Source organism: Vitis riparia, chromosome 18, assembly GCF_004353265.1.
Source record: "Vitis riparia cultivar Riparia Gloire de Montpellier isolate 1030 chromosome 18, EGFV_Vit.rip_1.0, whole genome shotgun sequence".
Classification (NCBI taxonomy): domain Eukaryota; kingdom Viridiplantae; phylum Streptophyta; class Magnoliopsida; order Vitales; family Vitaceae; genus Vitis; species Vitis riparia.
In genome coordinates, this window is record NC_048448.1 from 2,100,703 (window position 1) to 2,112,605 (window position 11,903).

Sequence of the window (11,903 nt, forward strand, 5' to 3'; positions counted from 1 at the left end):
ATTAATTATACAATGTTATCGTGATGCTTAAACAAATATTTTATCCATAAATGTACGATTTTTATTCCACAAATGTCTGAGTCCAAATGAAGGTCGTCTTGATTTGATAAGATGTAAATGGGGACATGATATGGGTTGGGGATGTTCATTGGGTCCAATCCGGCCCAGGTCGTGTGAAGGTAGGCTGATCGTTGGGCTGAAGTCCACTTAAGATGAGCAATAGCCCATAAATGAACTGCGCGCAGAGAGAGAAGAGGAAACGGAGAAGAAACTGGAGAATGAAAATAACGTGGAAGAAGCAGAGTAAGGGCAATAACAGGAAGCGGTCACTGGCTGCTTTATCAAATCTTCCGTTTGAAGATGAAGAAGCAGAGCAACCTACTAGTACCATGGAGGCGAAGGTGGAGGAGGAAGGGGAGTTTCGCGGCCTCAAAACCCTAGATTCTTCCGACGGCCCATCCGCCCAACAACTCGCCGACTCCTTTCAAGCTCAAGGAGACAAGCTTGCTGAGGTCCTCGATGATATATTTTTCTTCTTTTTCTGTTAATCCTAATCATTGCTTCAGTTTCCTTTCATTTTATTTTCTCGGCAACCAAACAGGATTTATCATTCCGTTTGGGTTTGGTGTGCACTTTGATTCATTTAGGGTACAGGAGAAATTTGGGTTTTTCAATTAGGGTTTTTTCATGATTTTTTTTTCAATTCAATTTGTTGTTTTGATTACTCACTCGTAGTGTGATAGTTTACCATCAATGCCTCGTGCCACTAGGCTTACATAGTGAAAACCTGAGTTGTTTTCCATTTGAATTTTCAAATGATAAAAGTTATTCAAGGAAAACCAAAATAGAATCCAACTCAAGTAATCCTCTCGTTTCCAAGGTCGAACCTTTGGAGAGTTATTTTCTCGCCATAATAGAAAGGTGAGGTTACTCTCCTATGATTCTACACGACAAACCAATTCCTTAAGAAGATAATTTGCCTCTTTAGAATGCCCTTCAGTGCATATACATCATAGCTTCCCTTCACTTCATTTGATCTAATTCTTTCTCAATTTTGACACCAGAACCATCCTGTTCAAGCTGTCTGCTAATTTCCCACAACCCTTTGCGTGAATATCCAATCCTTCATATAATAAATTGATGTTTGAACTTATCTTGTGTTTCTCCTCAAAATAAATTCCTGGAACTTTTCCAACCAAAGTGCCACATAGGGGAAATAATGAACATATTGTGGGGTTGGTTAAGAAAACTATCCTTTGACTCTCAAACAAATAAACTTTCTTAACACTTTAAGTTCACCGTCCATGATCCTAACAAATGCTTAATGAAAGTGAACTAGTGTACGGATATTTGGGAGAGGGAGTGGGGGTGAATAGTAAATTAAACTGTCAAATTAGGATAGTCCAATTTTATTAAAACTCCCTGTACAAATCAAATAAGCAACATGTATGTACTTTGGTGTGCCCATTTGCTAGGTGCTTCTAATATATTTCTGCTTGCCTATCATAATAAAAAAAATAAAAAAGAAATCAAATAATAAACACTCTTTTATCATGATTCAAAAATGAAATCACACGCAAGATGATGTCAATCAAAACTCCCTCAACTCATTATCTCAATGATCAAAATAATGAGAAATTCACAACTGAAGTCACATGCAGCAAATAGTTAAGCCAGCACTCCTAACATTGAACTACTACCTATTTTGAAAACATTAGCAAATGAAAAAAAAAAAAAAACTAATGCACCTGAAGAAATTCTGCAATCTCCCAACACAATAGGCTTCAATTATATTTCGAATAAGCTAAGTCAACCCATGATTACCATCAATTCATCCTGATGTATATATGGATCAATTAACAAGAGAAATCGATGGGAATTGTGAGTAATAAGAGACTATGTTAGAGAGGTGCACAAATTGAATATGGAAAATCTCCTAAGAGATAAAAACCCATGGCTTGCCTAAGGAGATCAACAAAATTAACCATGAAAATAAAAGGAGTATGAATACCTAGCATAAGTTCAATTCACTCACGGACCTTCTTCCCTATCACACTTGTAGTCACACCAAGCATGACCACAAGCCACTCCTTGAAACCCCGTCAAGGAGTTGGATTTTACTCCAACAACTGGGAAAAAATGAGAGTATGGATGATCTAGTTTGAACTAACACAAATTTGGAAAGAAAATTACTTAAGAACACTCTGTTTCAGTAGAAAAAACCAGAATTTTCTCACATAAAACACCCCCAATTTGGTGAATTTTGTAGCTTGAGAACTATAGGCTCCTGCCACCCTACTTCAATTTGGAAATAGAATTTATATGAAGGATCCAAAGGCAATCAGGCAGCTTAGAAAAATGCAGAAAGATGCGAATCTTTTGGCATCATTTGATTGGTCACCGATCAATCAATTGAGCAATTACAAAAAACACACATCACTACATTGCACTAGGAGTTACAATCGATGACTGTTGATTGATTGACTTATCAATTAACATCTTGGTTTCTACAGGCAATTGGTGGTCCAATAGGTGGATTAATGGTACACTGTTGGAAGCCATTTCATTTCATGATTAGCCAATTTTTGAGCTTTCTAAACACTAGAGCTACAAAAAACTTTTACAATATTACACAGTTTTTAAAAAATAACCATCCCACGCTTGCATGATTCTTACCTTAGTAAATAAGATCTATTTTAGCCAATGTAGGTATATTTGGCATTCTTGTTCGCAAGAACTTTGGGAGTGGATTCAGGATAGCCAAGCTGTGAGAAAATCGAGTTTTGGACCAGAATTGCTGACTAACCTAGATCGACTAACATAGATCGATTAACAGACAGGTTCTGTTGCTCTTGTAGACTTATATGTAGCACTTGCATTGCTTGAACCCCCTGTATATGCCAAAGTACCAAAGCAAGCTCCTCTTTCCCTTTATGGAAGTGTCTCCATGAATTCCATGAAAGAGACATGAAATTTGTATGATGAAGCATAACTTGCATGTAAAACCATATATATTTAATACAATGGCAGTGCAAACTTTTGCACTAGTTGGACTTGAAATTCCAAGTATAAGTGTAAGTTTAGTGCGCTGCTGATTTCCTTAATTACTGAAACACATATTCATGTTTTACGGGGTTTTAAATACTTTTAGCTTTTGGAAGTTTATTAGATTTGTGGTAGTTTATAACCATAGGGATGCAGGGTTATCTTAGTTGGGTAGTCTTCATTTCCGTCATTAAATTTTGTCCTACCAAAAGTTCTCTCTTTGCTATTACATCATAGGCATTCTGTTAATTGCACAGTGCATGCACAAGGTTCATCACCGCTCTTGGCTAAATGCCATACCTGTTGCAACTTCTATTGTATGTCTCCATGCATACATGACAGTTGACACATATCTTTGAGCTGCTAAATTTACTTTTGGTGTGTGAATGCCTTTATAAATAGATTATTTATTCCTTTAAATGCCCAAGAAAAATAAAGGGAGCTTGTGCTGAATGAATGGCAAGGATGTGTGTTTGCTGTGGTGAGCATTTGCTCCATGTTGTAGTTCCACTAATCTGTTGTAGTTGATGTTCTAATCTGTGGGATTTTCTGGTTTGTTTTTTGTAATGCTTTTTTTTTTCAAGGGTGGAAAGTATCGTGAAGCACTAGGGAAGTGGGAGACTGCTCTTACTTTGATGCCTGGAAAAGCAGTTTTACATGAACAAAAGGCTCAAGTTTTACTTGAGATAGGAGATGCATGGAATGCTTTGAAGGCAGCAACTCGTGAGCCCCAGTTTTCACTCCCCTTCTGTTTTATTTTAATTGTTCTAATATAGACCTATTTCTTGTTCATACTGCTTAATTTACAATGATATATGAAAAAATGCTTTATTATTTAGCCATTATATAACTGGTTATTTGTTTGTTCGTTCATTCGTTTGTTTGTTTTTTATTAGCTAAACCAGTCCTTTATCTCAAAGTTCCCTTTGTTGTCTGGTCCTGAGATATTAAAACATGTCCTTTTCACTTTCTTCACATTTCAAACATAATTTCTTTTTACAAATATATCTGCACTTTCTACACTTACGATTTTATTTTTATTTTTATTTATTTTTTAATTTCCTTGACACTAGCATTCCTGGGTTCAACTCATTTGCAGGCGCTACTGAATTGGAACCATCATGGGCTGAGGTTTGTTTATACTTTACCGGCTGTATGTGCTTCTATATTTATAATTCATACATCAAATGCAAATATATTATATGTTGTTCTCTTGTTTAATAGCTTTCCTTTCCATGTGATGTTGTACCCAGAAAAAATTTATGGTACTTTATCCTCTAGAAGTTGAGGGTTCGGCTTTGGGCAAAATGGAGCTTATATTCACTGATTGAATCCAAACTTATGGAGAAGCATGGGAAAAACTGATCTATTTTTTCATGGAAATAACCCTTTAAGTACAGGAAGGGGCATAGCTTTGGTTTGGTTAAAAAGAAAAAAAACCTAGTGGTGTTATACATGATCCATGATTTCATATATTGCTTCTCCAAATAAACAAATACTATAAAGTCCATTGATTTTGCAAATACTCGTTCACTCATGTCATTGAGTCTTTTGGAGAAGCAGTTTATGAAATATATAAATGTGTTTTCCGTAAAAATATTACATGGAAAACCCGATCTAAAATCAACAGTGTGTGTAAGTAAATATTGAACAGCTTTGAATTGTATCATCTCTCTCTCTCCACTCTTCTCTTTTTTTATCCCTCTTTGTCATTAGCTCTTGTCATATCTTTGAAAGGCAAGCAAGGTTGCCTTTATTCCATCATTTCTTTATTTCAGCCAATGTCCCAAAAAAGGAACAAAATATGAACAACCCTAGATGAGGCTATATCACTTTGTCATACTTTTCCTCATTTCACTTTCCTGCATATGTATACCAACTACCAAATACAGCCTAGAAGTGATGAAAATGAAAGCTGAGTCTTGTTCATTAAGCTTGTATCTTTGTTTCATCAGCGTTCAATATGGTATTAAGATCATTTGAACTAGCTTATTGAATAAATTGCATCCAATTGATGGTTTTAAGCTATCAAAGGATGAACACATTGTCTCATGAATTGCATGATGAATGTCTGCTTTTTTTTATAGCGCCAAAAACAGGGGGCACACCCAACGTATACAGGCAGTATACTCAAAAAATCAAACCAAGCACCAGAAAAGGAAGAAAAAACCTAGAAAAGAGCAGGCTAGCCACAATAAAGAGCATCCAAAAAATTCAGAAAAGAGGGATTTTCCAAATTTTCAAAAACTGCTGAGACCACTCTACAAGTGATCAGATAAAGAGATCCCTCAAACTTTGGTTTGACAATTCTTCATCTTTGAAGGTCCTTTGGTTGCGCTCTCCCCAAATGCACTAAAATAGACGAATCAGAGCCAAAGGCCAAAATGCTCTTTTCTTCTTCTCTAGCCCCTTGATTTTCTTTTCTAGGAGAAGATTTCTCATTGAAGTTGGGAGCACCCAAACCTTAAACCAAAAGTTGTTAACAACATGGTCCAAAGCTCCCTTGTCTTATCACGGTGAATCAAAATGTGATCAGCTGATTCTTTGCTACCTTTACAAAGGCTACATCTATTAACCATGGACCATCCCCTCTTCATTAACGTGTCTATAGTTAAGATCTTCCCTCAAACTGCTTCCCAAGCAAAAAAACGAGTTCTAAGAGGGGCACATGATCCCCAAATCTCTTTAGTTGGGAATGATAAATTATTCTCAGCCCTTAGAGAATTATAATAAGACTTGACACTATACTTTCCCTTCCCATCATTTTTCCTCACCTGTTGAATGGTATTCAAATTTTGTTTACACAATTTGAACTTATCAAAAAAAAAATTTTGTTTACACAATTTGAGTTGCTACATATGAGTCTTAAACCCAAATGATACACTATGTTAATACTCATCAGTTTCTAATCAACAATGAGGTATGGTGCAATATTTATAATAAAACTTCATTGACATATAGATTTGATAGAAAGCTGGAAAAAAATAGTAGTCCAAGCATTAATGTGATCACATTAATCATTGCTATGAAACCAAGGTTTGTCTCTTCTTGTTATTCCTGCATATTACTCACCCCTTCTAATTAGATAATTCAGAAGTTCTCCTCATATTATGGATGTTTAGGCAATATTAATCACATATAGAGGATAATCTATAGCAGTTGCCACTTTTCTTTTATCTTTGAATCTATTTCTTTTTGACATTTTTTATCTACATCTGCTACTTTTTTCTTCGTCAAATTATTATATTATTGAACTGATCCTCAAATTTTCATCTCTGCCAAGACCTTGAACCATGGATAACATGCCTCAAAGTCAAGTTAGTTTGTTTCCCTATTTAATTATGAATCAGAGTAATAAACTGAGCAGTAAATAAAATGAACCATTCACTTCTGTAATACTTCTTGCCTTTTATCCTTGTCAATTTTCACATTGTTGCTCCTATGATTTTTACTTTTCCCTTCCTAGCAGTTGCGGAGAAGACTTGTCATTATTTTGGATTGTCTGAGGCTTCATTTCATTGTACTAGAGTTTTCTTTGCTGTTCCATTTTTCTTGTAAAGGGTATTGCTTCCCTCTGTTATCATCTTCCTAATGCTTGTCTAACCTTCTTCCTTTGAGGGGAGAAATAAAAGGAACACACCCCTATCTTTGCTTATAATTTTTGCACATGGGAGTTGTTCTGACAGTAGAACTTAATGCTCTGGTTAATTGGCACATTCAGCCAGCACATGTATTATGGAGTTCCATCTAGTGCTGTTTTAGATGATTGTTTATCAGTTGTTATTCATGTGAACCACTTTTTTTAGCATGCAATTTTCAGACCAGTTTTAGTGGAACTACCCGAAGTTAAATTCGTTATGCTTATGTTGAAAGTGATTTTGTGTTTCTTATAAGATTATATTTATTTCAGGCTTGGATTACCCTTGGTAGAGCACAGTTGAACTTTGGGGAGCCTGATATTGCCATCAAAAGCTTTGACAGGGCATTAGCTATCAAGGTAAAGAATATCAATACATTGTCAGTTACTGTGATTTTCCATTTTCCCTTGGGATCTTACTGTGTCTGGGTGACAGACCTGAAATTTGAGCATGTCATACTTTAATTGGATACACAGTGTGATAGCCAACTTAACTTGAATCAAGCAGTTGATTTCCCGGCTGAATTATCAACAGAATAGATTAGCTGGATCATCTGTTTTGGGTCCAAAATTTATGGCCTATACTAAGAATAAAATAAAACATAACAGCACTTTCTCCATGTAAAATAAGCAGAACAAAAAGGAATGGTCCAACCCGGTGATATTTGGTCAAGCTAAGATTTTTCCAATGGAATCTTGTGTCTGCAAGCTGCATATACTCCCATGCAGGATGCTTACCTTTACGAATTTGAGTGCTCAAAAGAGTCTCCATCTGTCTTAAAAATATTTTCTGCTTGAACTTGATAACGTTGCCTCTGCCTGCAGCCTAATTCTGAGGAGGCTCAAGATGACAGAAAAAGTGCATTTCATCTTGTAAAGAGGCGAAAGCAGCTGCATTCATCAGGTCTGAGTGATACCGAAAATCGTTTTGTGGTTGGTGACAAGACTGAAAGCTCCTAAAATATGAGTCGAAGACAAAGAATGGGCTTCTCTTCTTTGTATAAACCCATGCACTGTTTGTTTGCCGGAAGAGGAAGGGAATTTTAAATCTCATATCTTACATATCTATCAAAAATAAAAAATAAAAAAATCCCATATCTTACATCTGCAATGGTGGAATGGAGCGGCAAGTTGCTTGGGCCATGCAGGGCCCATTCTATCATGTCATGTAAATCAGATGAAACTCAAGAGTACCTGAAAATATCTGTAAAATATGAGTGAGAATTTTCCTTGTAAAGTGTTTCTATGTGGAAAAAAGTGTCAACATGATTCGTTGTAACCTTCGATGAAAAAAGTTCCCCACTTGAGCCTGTATACTGTGAGATTTTTCATTGCAAAATCTCTATATGAGGAAGAAAGATGTCATGATTTGTTGTAACCTTGGATGGTGCTATTCTCTACATGAACCTGTAAACTGTTTTATCACTAGGATGAAATTAATTTCCCTTTGGTTTCATGGATAATAAGGTCATTGTTGATATCAGGTCAACTAAGGATGGATTCCTCCCTTAGATGTGGCAGCAAAAGCTCTTGTTCCGATATTAGAATTTGGGCTTTTTGGTTCCCTATACAAAGATGTCCAGACGGGTTGTCCGGACACATCCTCCGAAGCCCAAGTCAAACTTTGGGAATGAATTGAAATCCTTAGGGAGAGAGAAGGTAAGTAAGAGAACTCACGGTGTTGTCCCCCAGTTCTCTTTCAGTAGGATTTTTATAATGCTCAAGGGTGGGGGGAATGCACAGTAGTGTTGAGTTGACCCTTGTAGTGATGATTATGTAGTAGTGACAAAATAATTATCACAACTACAAGACGGTTGGGGGTTGTGTCAGACGACGCGTCATTACATAGCTTTCTATCCCTTTAATCTTGTTGAAGGCTTGAGACTGGACGTGTCAATCTACTAATGTAGACTTAAAGATGGAAAGAATCCCATCAGTAATTCTAGTGTTAGTTAGCCATGTTATCGCATATCAGAGAGGATTTGAGGCTATCAGGGAAATGCAGTCCGCTTAGTGGCCCAATGGATCCGGGTGGAACATTTCTGGTTACCTCGAAGGTTGTCTGGTCAGCGATGGGAGGAGTGACACGTGGTCCAATTAGGATGATGCCATGTGTACAGACACGTGAAGGTACACCTGGAAAGACGCTTGGGAGAAAGCCCCCCAGTCATAAAACATGTTTACTTTTTCAGAATGCATTCCTACAGAATTGCTTCCCCCTGATTGGTCTGATATAAAATAACATTTACAGGCTGGTCTCCCGCCGCTAAGAACACCCAATTTCCTCAAAGTAATCTCCAGATCCATGCTAAAACAACATCCAGCAGAAGCCATTTGTTGTTTTCCAGAGTTTTATCCCTAATCATCTGGAAATAATGCCCATGTCTTCCTCAGCATCCGGCTGTGGCCTATAACTTTTACATAGCGAGAGAACATAGCTGCCTACATCAATGGAGGCTTGGCCATTATTGGTGGAGATAAAGAGAAAGACCATCCATCACGATGATGAAATTGTAAGTGCATATTTTTTACTATAGTTTATGGGCCGAAAATACTTTTGAAAAGTAGTTTTTGTGAGCCCTTTTTCCAGTAATTGCTTAATCTGGTACAGCATATAGGAGGAAAGGCCAGACGGTTCTTGGTCTTTAAACTCTCCCCATTTTGATGCTTTCTTATTTGTTGGAAGTGACTTTCTCTGTCTTTTCTGCTTTGTGATTTGACTCCAACGTATTGGAAAATTGCTGCTTTGCAGGATGCCTTTTGTCTGTGATTTATACCCTTGTTACTTTTTTCATTTCGATTTTGCTTTGGCCAGAAGTTATTGGTTTAGTTTCCTTATTTACAATTCATTAGGTTCCCACAATAAACTTTTGCTTTGTCATTTTCATAGTACCATATTTGGAATCAACAACCCACTTAGCTTTTATTAAGTGAAAAAATAGTCTCATAAGGTATGGAAGGTGGAAAACTGCTAAGAATATTTTGAAATGTGAATGCTGAGGCAACAGTTACTGTAACTACCAATCCTGCTTTTTATCTTTTGGAATGCTTCTTATCAACACCATGCTGCCAAACTGTAAACAGCTTTACCAGACTAAGAAAATGGCTTGGAGAAAACACATATTGGGGATCCATGCATCTAACTCTACTCTGTAATTGCTCTCTACATTTCATACTCAGGATTTCTGGGCCCTTGTATTTTAAGTTCTCTCTAGATGAATTGATCATTTTCTAGATGTCATGAGATGAGTTCGTATCATTGGTTGCAAGTAGAGAACACTCTACTTTCATGGCATGTCCAAAGATACCCTTAATTGTTCTATAACCATCTCTGAATCATTGACCTGTAACAGTTGAAACATCTCTGCCAAGATGCTCAAAGAATCTGCACTATGCCTATAAAAGAAACAGCTAGACTAGAGGCACAAAGAACATGTTTTTCATTAAGAGACAATTTACATTATTCCTCACAACACAGTTAACATTACTATATGCCAAAGCACTGCTACTATTTTTGACAAACAACATAGACATAAAGTCAAAGTATTCATCACTTAAAACACATTTTCCTCTTATAAAACATGAAAACTCCACCACACAATACAAAACCTACGACAGATTTGTTTACTTAAACCGCTGGAATTGATGTAGGAATGCTGTTCACTATTAGCCTCTATTAGCCCACCACGGCATGTAATCAACTGTGTCAACTTCTTCAGAACCCTCCTCTGGAGGAAAATCCTGGGAGGTCCTAGCCATAGTATCTCACAAAGAAAAGAACAGAAGTGAAATATGTGGAGGAGGATGATTAGATCTGAGAATTGGACAGTACATGGACACGTCTAACAAGGTCATTTATTATATTTGGGGGCCAAACAGAATGGGAAAAAAAAATAGAAAATATTAATTTCGTTTGCACTTCTTATTGCATTCCTCGAAACTTTCTTTTGATCAGTTCATCTCCAGATTCCAAGCCATTCAGTAATATTGTGGTGATCCAACAAACGATGGCATCCAACAGTAAGTTTTTTGATGGCATTTCCTTTTGGTTAGTGCCAATAGAGGAGAAATTACTATGAAGCTTGTTAGAAAATGCAAGAGAAGCTCCGGTGCTCCTCCCTGGAACCCTCCTGTAAACTTGCCTCATCGACAGTACTTTCTCATATATTCTTAACCCTAGTTTGATGAATCTGTCTAGTCTGTAAGTTCACACTGTTGACCTAACTTTTAACTCCATAACTAATTTTCTGTATTAACATCACTCATTATAACTTAACTCATTAAACAATAACCAATAAAGATGATGTCTGTCAGAATCCAGAAAATTTTGTAGATGATTTGAATCATCTTGTACAGCATATTTATGCTTAATAGTATACATACTATATATATATATATATATATATATATATTCATTATCTTTTGAATAATTATTGTAGTCTATGCTAGCAAACAATAAACTTTACCAAGAATCTTAAACTATTCTGCATCCTTATCTTTTGTACGAACCATCCATCCACCACCCAAAAGCTTAATTTTTCTTGTTGCAGATGTCGGTTTCAAATTGAGGCTTTGTATCCATTTGATTAACAGATCTGGCTATAATTGATCTCTCCAAATCCATCTATAAGATTTTCTGGATTTTAATGGCCATTTTATCTTTATTAGTTATGGTTTAAGAGTTTTTTTTTTAATCACTGAAAAGGTTATAATAGACTATGTTAACACAGAAAATTAGTTGTTTATTATGGAAATATTTTTTGCATTGTGGAGTTACAAGTTAGGTCAACAATGTGAAAACTTGGAGTGAAAAGCATATGAGTACTGGTGGTGAGGTCAGCTTGACACCAAGCTTACAGAAGGATAGAGGGAGGAGCTTCTGAACTTTTCCTACATTTTCTAACAAGTTTCATAGTAATTTTTCCACAATCGGCACAATCCAAAAGGAAACGGCATCAGAAAACCTAGTGTTGGATTCAATTGCATGTTGGATCACCACAATATTACTGAATGACTTGGAATCAGGGATGAATTGAAAAAGTTATGAGGATGTGAGATATAAAGTGCAGATGAGATTAATTTTTTCTGAATTTTTTTCCATTTTGTTTGGGCTCCAAGCCTATTTCTCTTATAAATGGCAATCATGAGACATACCCATGTACATGTTCTCAAATCGAATCATCCTGCTCTTCATATATTTCATTTTTCTATTCATTTCTTT

General features: G+C 36.3%; 1 protein-coding gene across 2 annotated transcripts; it reads left to right on the forward strand.

The window, feature by feature from the left end:
* The first annotated feature begins 203 nt into the window (after window positions 1-203).
* On the forward strand, window positions 204-8,136 carry LOC117906299 (tetratricopeptide repeat protein 33). 2 transcript variants are annotated; one of them, XM_034819277.1, is made up of 5 exons: window positions 204-512; window positions 3,630-3,768; window positions 4,119-4,198; window positions 6,956-7,042; window positions 7,508-8,136. In XM_034819277.1, the coding sequence occupies exons 1-5, from the start codon at window positions 231-233 to the stop codon at window positions 7,640-7,642; spliced, it is 723 nt and encodes a 240-aa protein (XP_034675168.1). In that variant the 5' UTR covers window positions 204-230; the 3' UTR covers window positions 7,643-8,136. The 2 variants fall into 2 exon arrangements, with proteins under 2 accessions (XP_034675168.1, XP_034675169.1); XM_034819278.1 differs by having other exon boundaries at window positions 216-512; window positions 4,145-4,176.
* The last annotated feature ends 3,767 nt before the right edge of the window (window positions 8,137-11,903 follow it).